The 27419-nt window shown below is 38.4% G+C and overlaps 1 protein-coding gene across 19 annotated transcripts in view; it reads right to left on the bottom strand.

The window, feature by feature from the left end:
* Positions 1-2883: 2883 nt before the first annotated feature.
* Positions 2884-27419, bottom strand: part of CELF1 (CUGBP Elav-like family member 1) — a 54054-nt gene continuing 29518 nt past the window's right edge. For 7 of the 19 annotated variants that reach the window (XM_042873116.1, XM_042873155.1, XM_042873139.1 and 4 more), the window contains 10 exons: positions 25756-25890; positions 25509-25588; positions 25009-25170; positions 23592-23673; positions 20613-20741; positions 15322-15435; positions 14964-15149; positions 13912-14055; positions 12082-12250; positions 2884-5855 (listed from right to left, as the gene is read on the bottom strand). In XM_042873116.1, coding sequence (XP_042729050.1) covers positions 12123-12250; positions 13912-14055; positions 14964-15149; positions 15322-15435; positions 20613-20741; positions 23592-23673; positions 25009-25170; positions 25509-25588; positions 25756-25890 — 1160 coding nt within the window. In that variant the 3' untranslated portion in view covers positions 2884-5855; positions 12082-12122. The remainder of the gene's footprint in view (positions 5856-12081; positions 12251-13911; positions 14056-14963; positions 15150-15321; positions 15436-20612; positions 20742-23591; positions 23674-25008; positions 25171-25508; positions 25589-25755; positions 25891-27419) is intronic. The other 12 variants (XM_042873005.1, XM_042873072.1, XM_042873027.1 and 9 more) reach the window with 7 other exon arrangements.

The raw sequence follows: 27419 nt of genomic DNA, 5'->3' as shown, positions 1-27419 counted from the left end.
ATTATTTAATTTAGCATTGTTTTTTAGAGAGGTGATGTGCTAGGAAGTGTTTCAGCAGAGCCTCTGTATACCCCAACTATGGAAATAAACTATGGAAAAAAAAAAAAACCTACAGACAACTGAAGGAAAGAAAAGCTAACAAAGAGCTGGTTAATGCACAAAGCCAACACTTAAAATTATCTAGTTCCCTTAGATTTCAGGGTTTCTTTAAAAGCCAGATTCAGAATATAAAAAACTCTCCTTCCTGCAGTGATTTTTATATGCCTCTCCAGAGGTGGGTTATGGGATGGACACATGATGAAGAGATCCCTGTGGAAAGCAATAATAATGATGCGGCCATCAGATTTCTGGACTTGTAGAAACTTAGAGACCCAGAGACAGCAGCCATAAAAGAATTAAGCCAGTCAGGACTCAAAAAGGGGAAACAAAAAAAGTCACATAACTCTTTGCTGGAGCAGACTACTTCACTTTATTTTCATACCTGTCTGTAACTTAAATTCATTCTAATATTTTTGGGCCACTTTACTGTAACACTGCTTTTACATCCCATGAAGAAGGATACCTTGCAGGCTGAAAAAGCCATTCTACCAGGGAAATGATCTGTCCTGCATTTTGCTGATCACAGTGTACTTCCTTGCTTTTGTGTTGCATGTTATTCTCCAATGAAACAGTGCTTAGTCTCCTAAGAGTCCAATAATCTGCCAAGATGAAAACTTTAACTTAGAGTTTAGAGAACCACCAAGCTCGAACTAATCATCCTCAATAAACAGAAACATACTGTGATATGAACAGTAGCCACCCTGAGCCCAATAAACCTGTCTAAATACTGAGAGGTAAGTGGATAGCATCACCTAGACACTGACTACGTGTACCTGAGAATTTAGTGGCAGGATGATCAGTCTGCAACTCAAGACTGCTCTAGATCACGTGAGAAACAAATACATTACAGCTTGTGTACTGTATACAAATACAATACAGCTTCTATATTAAACCATCAATTGTTATCAATGGAACTGCAAATAAACTTGCAAGATGCGTGGAAATCACGAAATCTCACCTGTTATACTGTGAAGCTATAGTCATACACATATTGACTTTCTAACAGTGATCATGCTGAGCTGTTAATCTCCTTGCCCATTACTTTTCATAATGTATCCCCTGTGGCTCCTGGGCACATGAAGACAGCAGAACATAGTGGTAAAAAATCAGGAATATTGGAGCCTGGAGTCAAAACAAGCAGTGAGAGCTAGAGGAGAATGTGAGAGAAAGATAATATATCCTAAAGCATTCAATATCAGGATTTAATCCATAGATTTGTGTTTTCCTGTTGATATTGATGAACTTAAGAACCTATGTAAAATGCTGCTAATTTTCAGAGATTAATACACTGGCTCTTATTTATAGCTTAATAGTCTATTGATTGGTGGTGGACTTCCAAAGGCTAAAACAAAACAAAATACCGTCCCAAAATAAATAAATAAACAAACAAAATATTTAAAGAAGAATGCTATCTACCCAGAGGGATCTACCATCAGTTCCATAAGTTACAATGGGCAAAGCTGCTATTAACCAATTGGGTAAGATAGGGCTTGCCGTCTTTGTGGTACAAGAGGGAATCTTCCATCCCAAGTAAGCAAGCTACTTCTCTGATTCAACTGTTTCTCTCCATCTTTCACCTCAGACATATTTGAACTGAAATATCTCCAGCCTTCCTTCTCAACAGCTGCAAATTAACTGCAATGATCCCAGCACACTATGCAACAGGTGGCTTGGCGCCTCACTCTGCAATGGGGTACTGCAAAGGAAGGAATGCAGCAGTGAATCCTGGTGCTTGCAAGTGCTCTCAGATTTACAGTCATGTAGGAAGTAATGGGGTGAAACCAAGTATGCCATTTAACAGAAGAAAAGAACATGAGAGAGGAATATAGCTTCCCCTGGGTGTGCTTGCACTCTGAGATGGAAGCCAGCAGAAGGAAATATCCTACTGAACTGTAGAATTGTTCACAAACATAACAGAGTTCATGGTCATTGTGGTACTTTCTCCTCTGAGAGGGGCAATACTAACATCAAACTAGTGTCAAGTTTCTGAATGAATTATATTCTGCCTATGACAAATATTAACCTTTAGACAACACATTACAAGTAGTTATTGTACTTCAGTTCTAAAAGCAAAGCAGGCTTTGCTTATCACAAATTTTTGCCTATTGTAAAAGTTTCTACTTTTACGCTACTAAGTCCTGAGGTGTTATAAAATTCCAAGAGGTTTTATGAAAATCCCAACCTGCTTGGATTTCCCAGAATAGTATTTCCAGGGACAAGAGCACGAGGGCTAGAGGCACTTCCACATTGCAGATTCAGGACAAGTTCTGCAAGCTTAGTCTTGTCTGGGGTGAAGAGGCTGAGGGAGTGGAAGGTATGGGGCTCGTAGGAGTAGAATGAGATGACTTGTCCAGAAGTGCTTATCCAATGCTACATACCACGATGCACACATTCTGTTGATAGCTCAGGTCTGGTGTTGTGCTGGAGTTAATCAGTCCTTCAAACACCAGAAAGCATAATGCATGGGCAGGTGTGAGGCTGGGTATGTCTACAACTCATTCCTCGGTGAACCACATACTAGCATTATCCAAGGTGTTTAGAATTTGAGCAGGAAATGACACAAACAAAAGCTAAATAACCATAAAAACATTTTCAATTGCACTCCAAGTAGCCGATCAGCATGGAAAGCAAGTCTGTGCATCCAGAACAAGTGACACTGGATCATGAAAATTTTTGTAGTTCACAAGTAAGAAACTGAAAGATAATTCTCATCTCTCCTCAGCATCCCATACCTGGATCCAAAAAGAACCTCAAGTTTAAGACACAAACACAACACACAGGGACTCTTCTCAAACAGTTTAATAGCAAATAAACAAAGGAAGGTACCACACTTGGCATATACAAAATGACTTATTGTCGGTGTGTCTGTGCAATTAAAACAGCTTTTAGTTGCCCTTTGGGACAAAAAAAAAAAAAAAAAAAAAAAACAACACACACACAAAAGGAAAATTCCTTTAACACATACTCGCTTGATCCAAACTTGTAACAAATCTTTTCATTTTTAAATCCACTACACAAACTGCCATCAGAAAAGCAAAATGTGCTCCTCTGCTTCTTAAACCATTGAAGTAAAATCCATAATTCTCTACAGAGTACAACACAATTTCACACAAAAAGACATTTTGTTTTGCAAATCAAAACAAGAAAAATAAAGGAACAGCTCAAACAAGGTAAAGAAAAGCATTTCTATGACTGAACCACGACTTCGAGTTGATTAAATCCCATTACTGCAGAACAGACTCTACATTTGGTCATAGTGGCAATTTGTTTTCTTGTCACATTGTGAATCACTTTACATTGTTTTCTAGTAGAAAAGGCAAAAAACTGTACAAAACCCCTAGTGTTAAATACAATGTTTGTACCAATAAAAAAGCCCACAGGTTTGTCTCCAAAATGTAAATTTTCTTTTTAAATTATTCACAAAAAGCAGCCAAAAATCAGAAAGGCAGCTGCTGCTCCACTATCTCAAATCCATTAAAACCACCATAGAACAATTAAAACAACCAAAGGAAGGAAAGGAAATAAGAAAGGAAAGAAACATCCAACGTTTGGCATTTTGGTTTTCTTCAGATATTTTTCCACAGGTTTCCCCAGAGTTCCTTACGGAACCAAATGCGCACGTACAGAAATGTATTGGCAGTTACTCAATACACTGCAGGGTATCAGTGTCCCCACTGACACCCAGCCCTGTGCATTCAGACTGTGGGACTAACAGCAGCCAGCCCACAACCCTACCTTCGAAATAAACAAGTCTCTATCCTTTTCTCATCCAGCCTCACACTTCATTCCCAGGTATATGTACCATATCCCAAAAATGTTCTGTCTCTTCAGCTGCCTAAAGACTGTCTACGCAGATCTAACTAGTATGTCAATGGTATAGTATCCTCAGCCAACTCAGGATTGGGATGGAATCTTCACTGCATTTTCATTATCCCAAACACTGGACAAAAGTATGATTTCTACCCAATCAAACATAATTAGTAAACTCCTTCCTCCTGGGATTTCATGTCATATCATTTTATATTGTTAAGATATCTATGCTATCTCTCTGCTCTTTTTGACTGAAACTTCATCACAGCACAACACCCTTCAGGCGCCTTCATCTAGAAGCTACCTCTCACTTTCTACCTGTGCAGATCTTAAGTAGGGTTGGGGGAAGCCTGCCATGCAGAAAGCAGTGATTCGTTCTCAATCATTCTGCAAGCCAGAAAAACTGCTCAGCTCATTACCCAATTAAAAACTAAACAAAAACTAAAAAATCTCCGTAGAGATTCCCCAGCTAAGCCCCTTGAGAAGACAGCTGGGGATGGTACCCTGTTCAGGTAACAGCTTCAGAGGCTGTCGTATTGTGCTTGTCACTTGGGAAAAGAGCCAGCAGTTGTATGACTAGGTTTACAAATGCTTTCTCTAGAATATTTCAAATACTTTATTTCAAGAGCTACCCTAGATCTTTCCAGGATCCTGCCACCACCAGAGTCTGACTGATAGTATTAAGCTGAGGCTAGACTTCATAAAAGTGTGCCCTGAATTATATAAAGTACTAGTAAAGAACGTTTCAGAGGAGCCCTAGCTTCAGAGAACTTTAGAAACAGAAATACTACAAAGTTCCCCCATCTTCCTGCTTCCCAGCTATCCCTTTCCACCAAGACTCCTACTACAGGAATAGCGAAGCCCAGCCCCCAGGAGCCTCTGACAGTGCTGGAAATGGAACAAGGTCCAGGTGTTCTGTCAGGCAGACAGTCTAAGTGCACAGGTAGATGCCCTCAGGTGGCTTCTGATCAGATATTTCTCATACCAAAAACACCAATTTAAAAGGATACCTTTGAAACCCATTAAATTGCTCAGTTTTTGCACAAACTATAGAAAACAGAGAGGTGAAGGTGATATATACGAGGGTGTGAAGAAAACAGCAGGAAACATGCAAAACACTTCTGGGCATGATCTCAGTTTGAAAGAATAAAACAAAAACATCACATTTTGCTGAGGAGATTGTAGTTACGAAAAAAACCAGGCATGCTGGGGCTTAACAAAGTACAACATCAACTTTGATCAAATTTTCACTGCAGACTGATAATCACACAGGGAAGCAGGGGAAAAAGTAATATTAAGAAAAAAAAAAAATCAATGAATGCAAGGGCAAAAATGTAGCTACAATCGGAAGAAAATGTAGTTCAAGTGTTTTCTGCTGATGCCACTCAAGTCACAAGTTCGAACTCAAAAACACATGCTGTCTCCTCAAGCACAGAAACCAGATCAGCAAAATGTGACTAGGAAGTCTCCTCAAAAATCGAATCACACGACATAATCGACTTTTTCTTCAAAACTGTGTTTTTAAAACTAAGCACACAGAAAAAACTAAGCCTAGAAAGTGATTGGCTGTATGTTCACAGAAATACAAACACTCCACAAGGTATGCTAGCAAGGCTGCTCTGAAGACAATTACAAAGAATCAGATTCACAAAATCAAGTGGTTATCTTACGAAGGTCTAGAAAAATAGAAATTCTTTTATATTCAAATGCAAGTTTAAATATTCCCCCTTCAGCAGTCTTTCTAGCAAAACCAATTTGGCAGCACAAAAAAAAAAAACAAAGAAAGAAACAAACATAATAAAAATACACATCAGCATCAAAGGTCAACACAAGGTCAAAGGTGAGAGTTCAAGCATCAGAGAAGCTGAAGAGACAAGGATTTGGACGATGTACTTGAACGCCACATCGACATGCTTTAGGCACAACGATGAACAAACGGCAGGAATCTAGAAAAAAAACAAACCAGAAAGAGGGAGACCCACTGAGTTACACAGAGCAGTACATCCAAACAAGGAGAGAGAGAACAAGAATGGGCACTGTACAATGAGACCTCCTGGGGAAGGGAGTTGACAGGGAAGGGCAGCACATGCCAACGATGGACAAGTAAAAGTCAAAGTACATGAAGGACACCAAGTAAACATCAAACTGCCAGAAACTAAATGGAAACACAGGCCTCCATTTTCCTCAGCATCCACTCTGTGGAGCATGCCATGGCCTAGTGCCACACTGACTACTATGGTTCACCCTGTCCTGTTGTCTAGGGTCTCCACTAGCTCTGCTTAAGAGAAGAACAGAGCAAGCACCCTCCTCAGGAGACTGATTCAAAAAAAAATAGGGCTCCAGTGCTCAGTCAACCACAGAGATTGACACTGTGAGAGACAAGACAGAGGACTCAATGGGATTCACAGGTGGTTTGACAGCTGACACTTTTTTAGCATCCTAACATGGGAATTTCATAGGCAGTGGTAGCCCAGGAAATCCGTGTTCTTTCCTTCAGCTACAGCCCCTTTTCATTCCCTAGTAGCTCATGAAACTGTGGAGTTGGGTAGTTTGGAACAGGAAAATAAAAAGATTATACAAGACAAGTAAGTGGAACCAAAAACCCTACACATTAGAGAAGAACTCCTTAAGACTTGACTGCTAGTTAAGACTTGTCCTAGCTGAGTACTTTCCATACCATTCGACCTGCACAGGGATTTTCCTTTCCCAGCCTTTAACATAAACAGCCCCCAGCTCCCTGGCTTTGCAAGGAGGGGATTCTGGGCTCTGAGTAGCTCTACAGTCACTGTTGCCAGTCTGATGAATAGAAAAATATGTGTCCTGAACCATTCATAAGGTTTATAAATATGTTAATTCTTAAATTTTGATATACCTTTGTTTTCTCCCCTCAACCTCTGGAACTGCAAAAGAGAAGAAATGTTTTGGGAAGAGTGAGGAAAGCAGGAGAGAGCAAACAAGGCTTTTCTCAACTCTCCTGAACTCCGTTTTATTTCCTGTATGCTGCCTTATTTTCTCCGCACCTCTCAATGCTGGTGACTAGTGCAGGATGAGACTTTCATACTATATTACAGCATTCATGGTTTGTTCAGAAATACAAAGGATTGTATTCTAGCCCCAAAGCAAAAGGCAATACATTGCCCATTAAAACTGTGAGACTACTTAAAAAAAATGCTAAGATTACTTTGCTCTTCATGCTTTCCAGTTTAGAGAAAGGACTTCGCATGGAGTAGAAACAAACCCCAGCAGAGTACAATGGAACTCTTGCAATTATTTCCACAGTTCTAGAAATGCTCTAGCTGCGAGGTTTTAAGTTCTAACCAGAAACTTCTCATGATCTGAGACATGAGACTGAATACATGGCATGAAATCAAGTGGTGCCTAGCATGCACCATTCGGAACTGAGAGTGTGATTTGTTTAGGCTTTTTGAACAGGTTTTTCAAATGTTTCACTTAGAATTACCACTCAAGTCGCTAAGTTCCAATAAAGCCATTAGGAAGCAGCCATGAGAAACTGAATGAGAACTCAATTGCTTGGAGAAAATCATTTCAGCTTGTCCTTGTTTTATTCCCATGACTATGATATTGTAATGCAACTGTTCTGCATTCTGTAGCTTATACTTTGTAGTAAGTATGCTCAGGGATGTATAACACCCTTATGTTTAAATGTCTGCAACAAAAACCTTTCGAAGTATTTTGCTTGTTCATAGCAGCACTCCCATTAGCAGCTTGCTTTATTCAAGTTTTTGTTTGTTTTTAAGATGCTTCCAAATAAAACACTTAGAAACAACTTCATAACTTGATGGATTCTGCCCAGTTGCCCTTCCCTACCTCACAACTATTAACAAGAAATACTTCAGCCGACTGTATGATACAAACAAAAACTATTACAATGTGTAACTTGTTATTCAGATTTAAAGCTTTTTCCTTTATTGATTTTATGTGGTCAGAAATTTTCCGAGGCACATATTTTCCAGAAAATACTTTACTAGCTGCAGATTCTATTTTATCATTGAAATATGAAAAGAAATTCACTGTCATTGTCTCATACTTTTGAGAAGTTCCAATTCTCTTCTGCTTAGATTTCAAATTTAAGGACTATGTATCAAAGGCATTTCCTAACAGTGCAAGGCCTGTACTGCAGAAGGGAAAAGAATAATTTATAGGGAGGTTTCTAATTTTGAACTGTTGGTTATCTGTGAGACAGAAGGATCTATGAGTTCATTTGCAACGGTACTACATACTAAATAGCATCAGACTAAGACTTAAATCATTCATAATATTTTCATATTATTACAATATATCTAGTAAAATCAAATATATTCTGAGACAAATGTATAAAGTAGACACATTTCCATCTTGCTTCTAGAAAGTACGTAAGTATTTCCTGGTGACACAGGTAATGTGCAATTCTATTTCATGAGAAGTCTCATGAGGCTTTGTTTTAAAAACTTTCAGATTCTTTGGCTTGAATTAAAAGAAAATTTTGCCGGTGTGGCTAATTAAGCCAATCCCTCTGGAGCTTATTTGAACTCATCTGGTCCTTATTGAGCTATCCAGGAGTAAAGTGTTTGACACAAGAACAGATTATAATCAAGAAACATCTGATGATAGTTTCCCATATTATAAAATCAAGAGTCAAGTTTGCCCCCAAATGGTTTTGCTACTGCTGTTTCATATGCCTTTTTAACATTCCTTCCAATCTCACTGTCCCTGGCCTATACAAGCATGCTTTTTAAATTACTATTACTTAATTGTTGTTCTGCAGATAATTTCCTTATTTCTAAAATATTTTAATATATTTTTTCAAAACAGATACTAATCAGAATCTAATTCTTTGTTTTGGGCAGTTTGCTCCCATCAAGTCCCAAGAGCTGACTGATCTGTTTTGTGCTTGAATAGAGCATGGTAGGAATTAGAAATAAGATAAAATAAACCTCGAGCTTCCTTCCCAGCAGTCTTAGACTTTCCTTCCTGACAGACAGTGAGGAAGAAAACTGACTTAGAACTGGAAGGCAAGAACCTAAGTCTCTAGATTGAGCAGCAGCAACCAGAAAGACACAGGAATGTTAACTTTATCTGACCAGTTCTGTTATCAGAAGAAAAATCTGCTAAAGTCACAAACTTGATACATTTATTAACTTTGGCAACATATACACTGATACACCAAAAAAGGGAAATCTCCAACATATACAGAAAAAGGGCAACATCTTCAGCTGGTGAAAATTGATGCAGCTCTACTGAAGAAAGCAGAACTACATTCATTCAAACCAACTGAAGATCACATATTTTAGAATTTAACCTGCATAGTTTTTTGTTTTGTTTTCTTCCTTTTTGGCAATACTTACAATGTAGTTATGCCAGTAAGGCACAAGAACTAGCCCAAGTTACCTGTCTAAGGTGGTTACGTCTGGGAGGAGTCACTGAACAAACAGTATAAAGGTTAATCTCCTAAGCACCTATCTGCAACAATGCCCAGCTTGATCTGTAAGTCACAGCACTGAGGACGAGCTGTAGGATGTGAAAGCTAAAATGTCTAATTTTGGGCAGCTGAAATGACTACTAAAGAGGCCAGAGCATCAGATTAAAAGAAAAACGAGACAAAGTTCTCAGATAGCACAGTGGGGTAGGGTGCAAAGAAGGTAAGAGTGACTGTAGAGACCCCAGAGCACAGTGCTCTCCTCCACTGGTTCACAGCATTCATCTCTCCCATTTGGCAGTTGTTGGGCTGCAAACAGGCCACTCAGTAGTTTCAATTGTGCACATCATTATGAGTGTAAAACAATCACATTCAGGATTCTACAAAACCCTGGCCTTTTTTTTTTTTTTTCCAGTGAAATAATTTAGGTAATAAATACTCTCCACCCTGGAGCGGTATAAAACTTCTATAAAAATAGAAACAACATTCTTGGTTACAGCAGGTTGCACCTGGAGCAGCTGCTCCCAACTATTTTTTTTTTCTTTTTTTTTTTTTCTTTTTTTTTTTTTTTCTTAAAAGTATATTATTTATAAAAAATCCCATTATCACCCTGGAGGCCTTCACACTCCAACACTCTCTTCTCAAAAAACCAGGACACAACTTTCCCATCGTGTAGGATTCAAGTGTACATGGCTCACTTAAATGTTTACGTTTTTAGAGAGATCCAAATAAATAACATTGAAGGGTACCACATGCCAGCATAACTGGGAAATTTGGCAATCTGGCCTTTGAACGTTTGCCATCACAAAATAATTTGAAAAATACTGATAGGTTTGCCTATATGCCATCAATATCTACAGGCATCAACTCACTGATTTTCAATTTAACAATGAAAAGGGCTCTTCTGCTATGGGTCAGGCCTTGTACTTCTGAGGTTTGAGAATGGGAATGCACGAGATTCCCAACAGTTCACTGCTCGTGGGCACACAGATTGAACATGATGTTTTGATGGGTTTAGTGCTCCTCCTGCTGGAGCAGAATAGAAAGTCCAAGCCCTACGTCTGACTCCACACATTCATTATTTAGAAGCTGAATCCCAAGCTGCAGCGATAGCTCACGCCCTGGGAAACAGCAACAACCGGAAATACCAAGGAAATAGGGACAAGGAGAAAATATGAGGTAAATGGAATTTTTGTTAAAGACATACAGAAATTGTAAACTTTCTCTTCCGAAAGAGGTGGGTTTTGGTGGTTATGACACAGGACTCTACTCTGATTTCTTAGAACAACTCAGGCCAGAGTGTCAAAAGTCCTTTGAGCCCCTAAAACCAGGGTAGAAGGCCCTTATAGCAATGCACTAGCAATTTCACATGTATGCATAAAAAAAAAAAAAGTGTGCTGATTGAAGGGTTGTGTTTATTTTTCCTTCAGTATAAAAGATAACGGACCAAAACGTGGAATAAGACTGAATGGCTCAATGCTCTGTGTGTTAGCCCTGCTATGCACTGGTACACACCACCTTAAAGGAAAACTGCAGTATAAAGAAATACCTATCTACTAGACTATATCACTGCACAAATTAGATTATTATTTTTTTGAATAGGTAATTATCTTTGGAACAGAAAGACCAAGAAAGGAAGTCCTATAAAAACAAGTATAAAGCAGGAGCTTCAAGAACTGTTTTAGGGCAACTCCATGCTCTGTATCTCAATTTAACAGTTAACAGAGAAACAAACAGTACATATTACGCTTATCAGAATGAATTCAAAGTACTACTCTGTGAAAAGGACATTACTCCATAGAAATGGAGAATGTAATGAATTGTTAGGGAAAAAAAAAACTGGCGAAAAATTCTGCAGGTTATCAGAGATTGAAAATTTCCTGTTTCCAGCCTCAGACATATTCATCCAGACTCTAAGCTATGTCTCTCTAAACCAAGTTAAAGGATAAGTTCTCTTAAAAATGGTGAAATCCACTGCATCTCATTAACATTCAGCAGTAAATAGTGAAATTTTCTGGGCAGACATTATCTAATTTTGTAAAGTGCTGTGTACATTCACAGTGCTACATACACACTATTTCATATACAGCAAACAAAAAAACACTGCAGTTTTCCTTTGGCTCGTTAATGTGCTCACCCTTCCAGCCTATCTTCTGCTTTAGAGATGATTTATTAATTCCTCACCATGGCATACAGTTAAGGAAGCATCAAAGAGTGGGTGTGGCATGACAAAGGCTATTTTGTGTTGGTTCTTTGCTCACCCAAACTTAGATAAACTCAGTTTTCCTTCCCCATCTTTGTCTCCATCAGCTGCTCAGTGTTATTTCTGCTTTCCCTTCTCCTCTCCCCATGGCAGTGTGGTGTCAGTTCTGCTTCCCCTTCTTTTCTCTACCCCAAGGCAGTGTGGTTTCAGTTTCTGCGGCTCCCTTTGACCTTACCTCCCCACCCCTAAGGAGCTGGCATTGGTCCTTCTCAACACACACTGGTTACAAACACAGCAAACTTAAATAAGGGAAAAAAAAAAACAACAAAAAAAAAAACAACAACCTCAGCGATATGGCACCTAAACTCCAAAGTAAAACACTGGAAACAAAAGCACAAACTTGTCCTTCATTCGAAGCAGGATTCTCAGTAGAGGCTGCAGCCGAGTCTTCAGGGGAAGACGTGCCAGATAGAACGGCATGGATCAGCTTCCAGGACTGTAAAAACACAGCCTTAGGGCTTCGAATCACTAAGTGCGCTCCTCTCCAACTTACCAAAAGATCCTTCTCACTCCAGTCCCGGAGGGGAGGGGCGCTCAGTATGGCTTGCTGTCATTCTTAGAGCGCTTGAGCTGTACTTTCAGACGCTTCATGCCGATCTGAAAGCCGTTCATTGACTGAATGGCAGCCTGTGCAGAGACAGGATTGTCATAACTTACAAAACCTGAGGAAGAAGGAAACATGCAGTTACAATGTGCCAAAGTTGTCCAGAACAGCTACTCACAACACGCTCACAAGGTGAGAGAGGCTTTCATGAAATACGATTTTCAAGAACTGATAACTGCTTAGAATATTCATAAAAATCTCTTACTAAGAGCTCTCTGACAATGTTTTGTTTTCTGACATACTGAACTTTGGGTAAAAGCTATACAAAACTCAGGAAATTTAAATCAATTATTTTCTAGAATTCCAACACGAAAAGAAGTATCAACACTTTTTTTTTTTAATAAAAACTTCCACCTAGAAGAAAATCAAACCCAGAAAATGTTAAGTTCAATAAAGAGACAAAACTGAAGAATACGGTGCTTAGGGACATGATTTAGTGGTGGACTTGATTGTGTTAGGTGATGGGTGGACTTGATGATCTTAAACGTCTTTTCCAACCTGAATGATTCCCTATTTATATGACGTTGGCATTATGGGATTAAATCAGCGAAGAGGCTGTCACAGTTGTGTGATACTTGTACCAGTATTACTTCTGGTACTTCTAGCTTCTGACACACTGTATAACATTCCAGAGAAAAAACATACTCAAAATGAACTTTCTCAGGGTTTTGAAAAAACCTGTTTCTAACCCCAGTCAGTGGTTGACATTACTACCTGGGCAGATCACTCCATATGCATGTTTTACAGTCTGATGATTGCCATACTTTTTTTTTTTTTTGTACTTTCAGAAGGCACCAGCTTATCCGCAACCTTTGGACCACTAAATACTAAAAAGCCACAGGGCATTATGCTAGTACAATGCTTTGAAAACCATAGAGAAAAGTTAATCTCTCTTATACCATCACAGACATGAGAGTTTACAGTACAACAAAAATGCTAAAATTGCTCCCACTGCTGTTTTATGAAGAAAATGAAGCTATGAATCTTTCAGTCCACACATGCAGTATTCTGCTAGGTAAGCTAAAGGAGAATGTGTTTTGCTCCTGTGGCAATGCAGACATCAGCAGTTAACGTGAAATAATTTATTTGAATAGCAACAATAACATGATGTGTTGATTTACTTCATTTTTTTTTTTTAAATAAAATTCCTGCCCCAATGCATCTCCAATCTAAACACACAATAGGCAGAACAAAATTAGGCTAACGAATGCAACCAAAATTAGGTAGTGATAATGGCTGAAATAGCTCTCCAATTGTAAAGATCTCAGAATTAGCAGGAAGCTTTACAAATGGCCTTCAGAGCATTTACAGGGCACAAGAGTCCAAACCTTTTATAATGTACTGTAGCCTTAATAGTAGCAATAAAAATATTACTGGAAATAATTCATAATGATAATGTATTAAGCAATATATATAGCAATGTAAAGAGTTCTTGAAGAAGCAGACAAGAAGGAGAGGAGGAGCTGTTCAAATTCTAATCATGGTAAACACCAATGGTCAATTATCTTGGGTCCTAATGGTATATTTTGAGGCATATTAGCTTGAAACCACAAGAAGTCACAAAGAAAATAGGAAAATTCAGTTCACAGCTGGAAGAGTTGAGGTTCAAGTTTACAGATACGGAAAAATCACTTGATCTAAAAGCTAAACTATATACTGGAAAAAGAGATTACTAGAAAGAAGTGGTGCATCTACAAGTAACAGTTAGACCCAACGTACCAAAACACTTGCTTAGATTGGTCTGCTTGTCAATGAAAACCTTGGCAGAGACAACATTTCCAAATGGCATAAACATCTGCAGCAGATCCTGATCCCCAAACTCCTGGGGGAGATGGTAGATAAACAGATTGGCTCCCTCTGGACCTTCAAAACAAGAATATAAGTTCAGAGAAAGAACAGATAACATAAGCCTACGTTATAGAAAAAAATAAGAGTTGAAAGACCATTCTAGCTGGATCTTCTAGAGAAAACAATGAAATCTGTTGTATGCACTTCTGCAGAGTATTTGATTCCAGAATGAGTCTACTTGATCATTTGCTAGGATTGATCATTTGCATAATTCTAGCTCTTTCTCCACCATCTTTGCTTGCAATTCCCACACTGTACTAAGATTGCTTCACACATCTTAGATGCAAGAAAAACTGAACGATAAGCTTGATGTTGTTTCATTTGGCCAAACGAAACAAGGTAAATCTCAACTGAAGCTGTAAGAAATAAGATTACAAGTAATTTGACAGATTATTTTCTAAACACCACCCTACACTCTGCTGAAAGTTTACTCTTCTATTCTTCATTTTATACCACGTTACATTGATTCAGAAATTGCAGAGTGGAGAACTGAAGAGACACTGAAGAAATGAGCATTGAGGATCTGCACAATGAGGTGGAAGACAAAGAACTTCACATTTGGAAATACCGAGAAACCAAAATTAGAAAACAAAACAAAGAAAACAATACCCTATACCACAATTGATTCTTTAGCAATATGATATATTTGGCTGAAGACCCATACACTCTACTCCTCCAAGAAACTGGAGGAGTACTACTACTAAGCACTTGAGACAAGTTAAATACTGGGAGAAAATATTTATATAAAAATAACTTTACAAAGTCATTAGTAGAGATACCTCAAAGGCTTTCCTTCGGTTTATTCAATAATATTTATTCTAAACAATGCCTGCAAATTAAAGCTTTGCAACACAAGGTAGCTGCAAGGGCTAGGCTTGCCCTTTAGAAAACTCCTCTGAAGTTGCTTGCAAATTTCTGCCTACCTTCTTTTTGACTTCCTGCTGCACCAATACTCTGCTGTGTTAAAAGACTCTGGTTATAGAGTGTGGGCAATGCAGCAGCAGCGTATTGCTGGATTCCAGAATAAGCCTGTGTGAGAGCTTCCATTGTGCTACCTGTCCCATTTGAAAGACCACCACTGCCAAGTCCTCCATTTAAAGCTGCCATGCCTGTGTAAGAAAGAAAAAGTAAAGATGACTGAGTACTGCCATTAAGTTGAATCAAACATCTTTCATGACTCTGCACTACTATAAAAAAGCAAGGAGCAGGAAAAACAAAATTAGCACAGCTTGAGGAATGATAATGTGGTATTCCCCCAATCCACCACAACACACAGCTTACCTGCTAGAGAGCTAACATTCAGGCCTGCTGTAGCCCCTGCCAGTGTCTGCAATGCTCCAAGAGAAGCCATGGGATTAACAGAGGAGCTGCTACTGGAGCTAGGTGAGGAACCTGCTATTAAAATAAGATAATTAAATTTCAAACAATACCTTTTTATTGTGATAATTCAGCTTCTCCATTAAATCATTTTTGTAGGAACAGCTAGTACAGAACAAACCAAGGCAACAGTCAAAAGTCAAGTGTCAAGGCAACTGTCAAAAACACTTCAAGCACATAAAACTTGATTGATCTCATACCAAAACTCTGTGTGTTTTTAAAACTTTCTACATTATAACATCTATTTTCTGCAGCAGTAACAATGTAATGACATGTAAGACATCTGAGATTCAACCAATTTATGAGTGACATCTACCCTTTGTATCTCAATCAAAGTGACTAGCAGCAATATCTATTATTGCAACCAGAAGTGACTACGATTTGCTACATATTAACATGAATCCTTGAAACACCACACAAGGTGAAGATGACCAAAAACACAGATATGAGCAACATCAAAGAAAGCTCCAGTCAAATTGAACATATGGCTTTCCAATACAGCCAAAGCAGGAACAGCAGATGCCCAGACACATGAAATAATTTTCCATTAAAAATCACACTGCAGCAGCTCGGACTATGGCCAAGAAAAGGACTGGAACAAAAATCTAAAATACAGTCTGTCCTCTATTGACTGCAGCACCACTAACACCTTCAACTGTTTTCACCTCAGCAAGTAATGACTACAGATACAGTCCCAAGCAGACTGATAGCTGAAATGTCCTGCCACATTCTGTAACAGGTAAGAGTTAAAAGTGAAAGCTGGTGCTGTAGAGGCATCTCGTGGTCTTCCAAGAGGAATTTACATCACATCAAGTGGGCAACAGAAGAAATGAAATTCAGCCATCTTTACTTTCCTTCTCATTTTTGTAATTCTCACTGTGCTGCATCCATTAAAGCTTTGAAAAAAATTGTTCACATCTGTCAAGTGGATTTACCTACATTTCATATTCATCATGTTAGATAGGTGGCATCACATCTCTACTGGTATGGAACATGGTAACTGAACAGAATGCAGCAAACTCATCTAACAAGCCAGGCCAAAAGTGTGCTCTAGTACCTAACAAAAGCTGCAAAAATACCCAGGGAGCTGCACTCTGTATGCAGTTGAGCTTTTGTACTAACAGAGGAAGGGACAAGCTTGCTCTGGGAAAAGTTCTAGACAAACATTCTTAGTATCAGAAATCGAAGTGTCCCAAACAATATGTCAAGATGCTTACTCCAAAGAGGAGACACTTTCCATCTTACTATCAGTAACATTTTAAATGCTATAAAAAATACAGAGAACAGGTTACAGTAATTTTCAAGTTGGTAGAAAAACAGCACAGCTAGCTGAATAAAAGCCAATGTACAAATAATACAGCTGCCTTGATTTTAGAGTATCACTTGTTTTTTTGCAGCACTTCATTGCTAATCTCCATAACTCAAGCAGACACTTCATTTGACAGATGAGAACACCATTTCAAGAGAAAGAAAAAAGTGGTGGTACGGGAAAGAAAAAATGAAGCCAAGGCTTGAGAGCAAAGTAAAAGACAGAATGGATCCTTTGCAACTTTAAAAAGGTTGTAATTTTAAATACATTCATTTAAATCACTGCAAAAAGATGAATGCATTTATTTTTAGTTCAGCTGGCTTAACAAACATCTGCTTATGCAAGCATGAAGCGCTTTAAGACATGAACATTGCTGAAAATAAGAACAAGAAAACACAATGTATTTTCTTTATCATGTATATACAAGAATTGCTGTAGTGAGTCAGCACTCTGGCTGTAATGGTGACTAAAGGCATATTGATGAATAATAGAGCAAATACAAAGCAATTACAAAACAATGCTTCCTAAGCACAGTTCCAGCAGTGTGCAGCATTAAGACCTGTTCAGCTGAGGGCAATGTCTTTGTATTTAAGTTATGATTTTCATTCATTAATTACATTGCATTTTGAACACTTTTTTTTTTTCCCCTTGTGTTGTAAGGCACTGAGTTCTGCCATTTAAGCATGTGTCACACAAAGAAATCAAAGCAGCTCAAAACTTCACCTGATATCCTGCAATTCTTGCCTTAGAACATCTAGTGACCAGCCTCTTTATTCATTTCCCTATTCATCTATTTCATGCCACCTATGTATTTGTTGGGCTTCTCCTCCAACACCAGACCTCTATTTTACAGACTTTCTAGTTGCTTTGAATGGGAAAGGAGTTTCATCTCTCCTCATACTCTCTCTTCTTCTGTTTTTCTAGTTTTCATATATCATGTCAGATTGGAAAAATAGACCACAGTAAAAGGGATGGAAAAGCAATGTAAGTTTATACATGTGTTTTAGTCCATTCCTAATTCTTAACATCTTTCGTTTCTTCCTCTCGTAGCATTTCTTCCTTCTTGCAATGCTACTGAAGTTAAATATTCTTGGATCAATGTACTGAATTACACCTAGCTAAAACAGCTAGCCGTAAGCTTACTAACTGAAAGGACTGAGGGTTTTTCAGCAAGTTTTAAGAGGTAGTAGAGAATAGCTAGCAAAGATAACAGAATTAGGACAATCAGCTTGCAGAATGTAAACAAATAGATTTTCCTGATGCTTTCCAGAGAAGAGCAAGTCTGTTCTAGCTCAGTCATCTAGCATACTTTTCACAAACCAGCAGTTTTTAATCTAAGACTTCAGCCTCTTTAATATGGACTACCCATAGGTGGATGCAGTAGCAGTACATTCAGTTTCAAAGGGTAGCTTTGGAAGCTGCTTTATTGCAAATTTGAACACAGAACAAGAATTCTTAACACTTCTGAGTTCAACCACAGTGACATAGAACCTGCATTTAGTCAAGATATTGCACCATTTAAGACTTCCAACTTCTCCAACACACAAAAGGTATGAGTGCAGATAAAAGAAAACCAAAAGGAAACACCTCATAATTGCTGTCTGGATTTTTCCACCACTTATGCAATCTGAAGACAATCCAGGAAAGATAGCCAAATAAGCATTAGGTGGACATTTGGATGACAGATGGACAGGAGTCAAGCTGGTAGTCATCTCATCTGCAGTTAGGTTTAAGAGGTTATCACAATAGATGTTGCCATATGTCCCACACAGACAAGGAAGACATTTACTATGTCATTTACATGGCACTGAACAGCTATATTTAGAGTTTTTAAGGTCTAGGCATGGTCCAGAAAGTATGTTCTGAATGCTGTGTCTAACAGTGCTCTATGAAAATACAAACAGTGTGCATGCACATATAAGTATTAATCAAAAGGCAATTCCAAGTTTGGTTTTAAAAGCGACAATAGTTCAGAGTGAAGAGCCAGCACGCTTTGCAATGATGAGAAATATCATCAGACTGAATGCTGTATATATGCACATCAAGGTTTTCTTTTCCTTTTAAGTACAGCTTTAAATGCAAAGCGCATAAGGAAAAACTCTTAAACTGATTTTAATTGGTAAGTGACTACATATAAACCATTATACCCTCCGGAATTATTTTTAGATTTTATTTTTTTTTTTTAAGAAAGATAACCTCCACTCTTAAATTATACTTGAAATTCTGTTTTAAGAGCTTACTGACTGCTACATGTTAGAAGCTTGTGAAGAATAAACTAATCTATCTGTATAGAATATTAATTCAAATGACACTCTATGATTACTTGATTGTAGATGCACAATAATTTAAGAATGTGATTGGCCATCAAAAACTTGTTCAGGCTTAGGACAGCTGGTGATTGAAATTGGACTGCTGTTCCTCACCCTCTGCTTCAGGAAATGGCATCTGGGGAGAGCTGTGGGATAGCTAAAATACATAGAGGAGTAAGTAATCTCAAAGAGTCACAGAATCATAGCATAATTTCAGTTGGAAGGGAACAGCCCAAAGCAGGTCTGGTCCCTGAGTTAGAGAGATCTATTCACAGCCTTTTTCAACACAATTCTGAATCTCTAAAATGATGGAGATTCCACAGCCCCTCTGGCACCTGATTCCTGTGCTTAATCACTTTCACCACAAGTTTTTTTCTTTTCCCCTTTTACAGCCAGTCAGAATTTTCTGCTATTGTGTCCACTGCTCTTGTTCTTTTTGCTTTATACTTCTAAGAAGCTGGTTCTGCCTCTTCTAACATGTACAGCATTTTAACTTCACAACCTGTCACTCTTGTTCCCCACCTCAACAGATAGAAAAAGCCAGCTCCAGTTAGTAGATGACAAAGCAAACAACAAAAGCTTACACCTAAGCACCAATTAACCTCACAATTCCTGCTCTGCCACTGCACGAAGAAATATGGTAGAAATTCTCAGTCACATTTACTTCCATTCTTTCTCAATGTCAAAGCAGTAATAATGGATTGTAACTGTACTTCTTCTATAGCCTCAGCTCTGTGGGAATTTTGTTTGTTCTGAAATATTATAGAATAGGATACCACAACTGGTAGTCAAGATAAACGTTGAGGTTTTACCTTGAAGGACTTCAGACCACAAAGTTTTTATGTAAAATTGTTATAACAGAATACTCTGAGCCGAGTTCTCCCTCAGGAATTTCTGTAAGTAGAAATCTGCAAAGCACCCACAGTTTAACTCCTAATCAAGTGACATATGGTTTTCTCAACAGCTGTTTCTTATAATCTGTTAGTCTAGCTCTTTGGCACTGCTATGCAATACAAAAAGCCACCTGGGGCAGTTCAGAATATGCCTCCATGTGCTAGAGATTTGTGTATTCTGCTTCTATGAGGCAGTTGTAGTATTTTCTTCACCAATGCCAGAGAAATATAAAGTGGACATTTCTAGTGCATTACTCTATGTTTAAAGCATCTTCTATCTTCATGTCCAAAGGAACAGGGCACATTTGCTGCAATATCTGCCTAAATTCACAGCTACATTAAATATGAGACTGTAGTACAATGACTGGAAAGAGGCCACCTACCTTTCTGCTTCACGACCATTTCAAAACTCTTTTTAACATTACACTGGCCATTTGGAAGAAGAAACACAGCAGGTAAAGGAAAAAAAAAGCCTTTGCTGGTGGCAAAGATATATCTACCCTAAGCAAATGGCAATGAATGTGCAGGTAGAACTCGTATCTATTGAAGACATTAAAGACATCAATTAAAAGTCTCTATCAACACAACAGTGACAGAAATGGACAAAATAGATTACATCTAACCTGAAATGACTCCCCAAGGCAACCCATGTCATAACACACTATGGCATAGTCAGTCTCTTACCTGAGCTGGTGAGCACACTCAGGGGACTGCTGGAGGAGGTGAGTGCAGCGGTGCCACTTGGTGTATTCTGAGCTGCACTGGCTGCAGCTGCTAACGCAGCTAGGTTCTGTAACTGCATCGCATTCAGTCCTGCAACACATTGAAGAATGCACAGTTTCTCCTACGGTAGGCACCATCATCCAAGCCTAAGATCCACCAGCCTCTGCACCTCATAATAGGGTAGGCAGTAATGGGAAGGAGTTTAAGAACATCAGATTTCAGTACTAGTTACTGAATCTATTCAACTCTGTGATTCTTTGTCAGAACTAAAAGGGAACATATGTCGCACATAATGATGATTCTCCTTAAAAGACCATGATCTCAGATGCAGATTCCAGAGCACAGGCATTTTCAAGCAGTGTTATGTCCAGTCACAAAAGCATAGAGATTTTAACTGCTATGGAGAGTTAAGCCACGGTTTGATGGAGTTGATCTGCAAGCCAGAGAACTTGTCTAGACATCAGGCTAATAACCTCTTCTCATCTTATATGCCTCTACTCTCTTTACATGGGAACAGTAACAACTGCAGAATTCTTTTAAGAAGATCTATATAACACAGTAGCCAATGTCATACCTTTAACCTGTCATCAGCTGAACATTAACTTGTTTTGTCTGGCCTCCTTGGCAGCCAGGAAGCAACAGTCAACTGTGAGACAAGGTTAAGTGGCAACTCCTAACCATGAGATCAACCACTATATGCACAGATCAGTCAGCCGGTCAAACAAAAGTGGTAAAGAAAATAGAAAACATTAAACATGTTGTGGGTAATAAGCCAGGAATACTCAAGTGAGAGGAAGATGTGTTGATGAACTTTTTTATCGGTCATTTACATATATGACTCACCTTCATTTTGATTTATAATTTATGAATTAAATGATTCAGTCAGTATTGACACTAATTTGCCATCTTTCCTTGTCACTCTATTATCATTCATTCTGATTCTGTTCTAAAGACTCCTGTATTTCAACCATCCTTCAGTTAGCTAGCTCAATTCTTCCATTTCTTCTTCTTCCCTTTCACATCTCCTCATTTGTGTATCTTAAATTTCTCCTCTTTTCCCATGACTTTGTTGATGTGGTTCTTTGTCTTTCAGATGCTTCGTAAGTACGTGGTGACAAAGCACACGTGTCAAAATCTCAGCTTTACAAATAAGGATGCAAACAGACAACACAAGGATGTGAATGGCAATGCAGAATAAACTGTTCGTCTTCTTAGTAGCTTATACTACCTTTAGCTCTTTTATTTTTTAAACCTCAAACTGTTTTAACTTTCTGACTGGGTCCGTATCTTTAATTCTATTTAGCGCTCAAAACAAGAGGATCCTGATTTTGTTTATATTCTCTAAGATGCAATTCTAACAAAAATATTAAGTTAAAACCTAAGTTTTGTTGTCATTGTTACTGTGCTACAGAGGGTTGAAATTGCAAGTGCTAGAGCTAGTGAAGAACAGAGCAGCTTGCTTCCTTTCTGAAGCAGTTTGGCATGTACACGCTGCACCTGTTCTCCTGCCATCACATTGTTTTTCCTTCTGCTTTCCAATAGGGTCAAGACTAAATTTTGTCTATGAAGCCCAATGCAGACTGGAATCTAATTACCTGCTAATTTTTCTATCAAAGTCAAGAAATGCAATTGAGATATTAATGGAGCTTTGAAAATAAAATAAAATTCTCCCTGTGTAGAACAGCAGCCTTGGAAAATTCAAAACACCATGCGACATGCTACTTACATGCCTAGGTTCTCAGTTTTTAAGGTGCTTTTTATACAGTGAAGACAGAATTACCCTGAAAACTCCACATGCAGTTTCATTTAGCTAGGCCCCCCTCAGCAGCCCTATGGTAACAACAAACATGAACTGGTTTTAGCTTTCCTCCTTTACTACTTTGTGCCTTCATACATAAGCAAGTGGGAAAAACTGGCATCATGCTCACAACAAAATCTGTATACATCACCATCACAAAGCTGTAGGGTGTAGCAACACAAGTCAGATGCACAAAGAGACATTTCTTTCTTAACAGCTCATGTTCAGTGTCCGCACAGACAGGGCATGGACAATTGCTAACTACCAGACAACTCAAAGAAGCAATTTTAAAAGCTTTAAATGTTCACTACTAAAACCAAAACCACGTTGCTGTTGGTTTTTTTCTACCAGCAAAAGCATTTAGAGAATGTGGAAATGGGAGTTACTAACAGGGGTCTTATTATTCCCAACCTGATGAGGATGGAAAGGGAAAATTAATTTGCTGCCCAATATCAGAAATTTAAGAATATCTCCATAGCTCTAGAAGAAATAAGTTAAAGCTACTTCAAATATACTTGCTTATAAAATATACATCTATATTTGGTGTAAATTTTGATCAGTACTCTACAGCTAGGAATCTGGCTCCTATCTATTAAGTTGGTATTTCTCCATCATAAAAATATTGTAATCAACTAGCTCAAATGCAGAAAATAAAGAAACAGAATGAAGCCCTGGTTTAAAGTGCTATCAACACTGCATTTGCAACTCTGAAGTACTTAAAAACAAAGAATTTGAAACAGGAGACTTAAAAAATTCATTGTAACTGAAACTCATGCACTAGTGCTTATTTGAAAATACAGTGTTTCAAATATGCATCTGTTTCGATGAAAATGAATTTATACAGGTTTTTTTTTTTTTTTTTTTTTTTTTTTTTTTTTTTTGTATCTGTAAGAGATTATAGATTTCAAATGCCAGAGGTAAGAGAGGTAAACAGCATACCACAACTTACCTTCAGGACAATGGTTAACTAAGATTAAGAGGGAACTTCCACACTCGCAGCAGAGTATTCCTATTATTCCACAAGATCAGCAAACTCAATACTATTTACTACAATCCAATATGTTTACAGCCTTCTGGCTACTTTCTCTACCCCCCTCCTCTTCACTTTGGTATCAAATTTATCCTCTGATGAAAAAACTCACCTCCCATTGGGTGGAGGCTGCTCAACGTGTTCAGGTTCCCAGATGAGGCTGCTGCTGTTTGCTGAAGGAGCTGCAAATAAAGCTAGACATTACACCAAAAAACAAAACAAGAGTGAGAGTGAGGGCTGGCTCCGCTTCTGGGAGAAACTGCATCACACCACAGCCAGAGTGCCGTCACAAAGGGAATTCCCACTGCTTACACACCACATCACAGCAAAGCACATCAAAAATTCCTCTTATAAAGCACAGCCAGAACACCATCACAGTGAAAATCAGTGTTGCCCATGCACTACATTGCAGCCAAAGCAATAGCAAAACGCTTTTCACACTCAGCATAGTCAATATACTAGCCGAGGCAAAGTTTCTATCTGATGCACAAAGACAAATCAGCACTGAGACTCAGTAATAAGAGAGAATTCCCTTTCAAAGTACCTCAGGAAGATCTGCCACCTGCAAGGATATACTACCTCAAGTTAGACTTCACAACTGACATCACCCATATGGGACAAATGGCATGCCAAAAGTCAAAGAGCCAATGTGAGAGGGGATCTCTTTCACTTTCCCTAAGCATAGCACCCGTTAAAGAAATTTCAAGTCCTGGCTAGGAAGCTATTCAGGAAGATTTCCTATTCCTTTCTTCATTACTTATGTATTGTTTAAAAAAATTCCAATCCATCAGCTTAAGCAGAAGTAAGAGAATGCCCCCAGTGCAATAATAGTACACCATACCAAGAATGAGATGAAGCTTTCCTTTTCTGCTTTCTAGATCTTAACATTGCATGAAAACAGTTCTCATAACTACTCTAACAACCTACAGCACATTAGTTTATGAAAACAAACAGCAGACTGCACTCTGTTGTATCACTGTTGCGAGAGAGAGCAGAGTCTCTCTATTCACTGGTGAATAATTGTGTGTTTTTTTTTTTATTGTGCACTGTGAGCTGCTTGATGCTTTCACCTGATCAGCTTTTCTCTTTGTACAGCACCAAGCGCTATTCTATGTTTCACCGGAAGAGGACGAGAGAAATAAATACTGGATGAGGAACAATGGAAGAATACAATAATTATGTTATCATTATGTCACAAAAGACGTGAAAGGGTATATATTTAGATGAATAAACACAGAGCCCATAACATATGAGGAAAACCTTCCCTCTACAAAGTTATTTTACATACAATAGGAAAAAAGTTTCAGTGCTTACTACTTCAGAAACTGGGGCTGAAATACTCACTTAAATGCCTCCTGACTAGCTCTTAGGAAATGATAATTTCCTTGTAATTCAGATTCCTCATCCACCAACTGGAAGATAACAGCCCTACTCCTGTCTATAAGGAGCCTTCAGAATCCATCAAACGACAAAAGACAATCAGACACCAAGCTATGAAGAGATGAAAAGAAACCAGGTCAGAAACTCACTGCTAAGTATTGCGGTCCAAGCGTGTTGAGACCAGCCAGGTTTCCCCATACAGAGGCAGCACTGATCTGCTGCATTTGTTGCTGGAGTTGCTGAGCAATTCGTTTCTGCTCTTTGTCCTTCTGCGTGTCTGCAAATTTTACCACAATGGGAGAAGAGCAACCCTGCAAATAGCAATTGAAACAATTACACACTTCATCACAAAACTACTGCATTAAGACCAGCCATTGGAAACATTTCTGATACCCTCCCCAAACATATGTAATCAAACAATGCATTTAATTAAAGATTCAAAATCTCATTTGCTTTTTATTCTACTTTGTACTTTCATATTTTCTCTGCAGATGAGGTTTCTATCTTGAATCCTAATAGTACAAGCAAAGCAAACACAACAGCCCAGAAGTAGTATTTATATACTTCTCTCCACTCTCTAGTTCCCCAAACTCCACAGTGACTGCCTGACAAATTGCATCATCTCTTGACATCCACCACCTTGTCTTACCTCCATGGTTTGCGCTTGGTGCATTGCTTTGATTGCTGTTTGCGCCATGGCTCTTGTTGTAAAAGTCACAAATGCACAACCTGGAAAAAGAACACAAAAAGGAACCAAGTCATCACTATATACACATTTCTAGAACAAATAAAGAAATGAAATGCCTATTGGAAAAATCACAGGAATAGCTGAAACGCCACCCTGAGGTGCAAAAAGCAGCATCCAGCAGAGAACAGCCAGAAAGGTTCCTGCTTACCTCGGCTCAGCCCATCTGGGCCCCGTAATATCCTGCATTCCTCTATCTGCCCAAAGGGGGAGAACATCACTCGGATATCATTCTCATTGCACTTCTTCGATATCATTCCAATAAACAACTTCCTATCTTCTACTGCTAAGAAATCAAAAGATAAGAGTATTACCAGCAAGTATGCACTTACTACATCTTATTTTGTCAAATTTTCTCCATCAACTGTAGAATTACTTCTCCTCTAATCCGGGGAATTCCAGCTGCTTGTCAAAACCAGATTCCTAACAATGGAATATTTTTGTTTTAAGAAGATTCATATTAGACATCTCACACGGATCCTTGTTTTACATTCTACTGAGCTGCAGGAAGTGAAAATAAATAAATATTGCATTCAGCTCTTCCCTGTACCTCCCACATTCATTTCCTGGTGAGGAAGAGTTGTGTGTATTTTACTGGACTATTTCCATCGTTTCTCACCTCTTCATTCTAGACAGCCAACGCACCTCAACTGCATGTAAACAAGCATTTTAGTGGCAGAAGACCTCTTTCTAGACTATTAGATTACCCTCTACCATGTCAATCATGTGAATTAAGTTCTGCCTATTTCCTTATGTTCTTGCCAACAGTGGAAGCAAAAGCTTTTTAGTTGTTTCATATTGACCCATTCAGATCTTTACCAAAAGCATGAAAATGACACCTCAAATCTGAGCTGTCTTTTACCACATATTACCTCCAAATGCCAATGCAAAGATATATTAAAATTGAAGGAAAGCTTTCAGTGTGGACTATTTTAAGATAAATGGTGCAGAGACAAACATTTATCTTCATCTGCCAGTTTGTGGCTACTAACTTTAGAACTTTATACCTCTCAATCTATGGATTTGAAAATGCTAGTCACCTGTTAAATACTTCTAAGTGAATGAGAAAATTATACTCTGAATGCCACTTGGACATATAAAGCAGTTCACAAATAAAACATTCAACGCTATAACGTGACAACTGCTGCAGCACAATTTGAAGCTTCAAGACAAAAAAAAAAAAAAAAGTCTTCTATTTAGTGTCACAGCAAGAGGCAATTTATTTGCTGAGCCTTCCTTGGAGTTGGAGGGAAAAATCCCAAGCCATTCCAGCTGGCAGGGCTTCAACTGACCATTAAATCTTAAAAGTTGCGCTCAATTCACTGTCAAACTCTTGGAGCATAAAGCTGTTTAAAAACCTTACTGTAGTCAATTTTAGCTCAAGAGAACCAGAATTCCTTTTATTAATGGCAAGTTAAAATATTTTTTTAACCAATGCTTTCACGTTTATATTTTCATCTACATTTTTTTTTTTACTAATATTCATTTAATAGCCTCAGATCTGCCATCCTAGAACACTTCTAAGTCCTTTCTGCCTCCTCCTTTCCATTATTTTCCCAGGAAACACACGTATCTATGCGTGTGTACATGTGTATGTATGTGCATAAATAAACTCATATATACATACGTGGATAAATGATCATTTTATTCAATGCTAGATGTAAATGTCTGAAATGGTCAATGTGCAGAACTACATTCACAGTATTTTCTCTGCTGGAGATGAAGTGTTGACTCCCACTCTAGTCACAAAAGGCCTACAAATTAGTCAAGACCTGAAAAGCGTTTCCAGATTTCAGCCACCTTAGTTCAACGAAG

The sequence above is a fragment of the Lagopus leucura genome, unplaced genomic scaffold, assembly GCF_019238085.1.
Source record: "Lagopus leucura isolate 7727_CA_CO unplaced genomic scaffold, USGS_WTPT01 Super-Scaffold_1, whole genome shotgun sequence".
Taxonomy (NCBI): domain Eukaryota; kingdom Metazoa; phylum Chordata; class Aves; order Galliformes; family Phasianidae; genus Lagopus; species Lagopus leucura.
The sequence above is the reverse complement of the archived record's forward strand: the minus strand, read 5'-3'. Positions and strand labels throughout refer to the sequence as shown.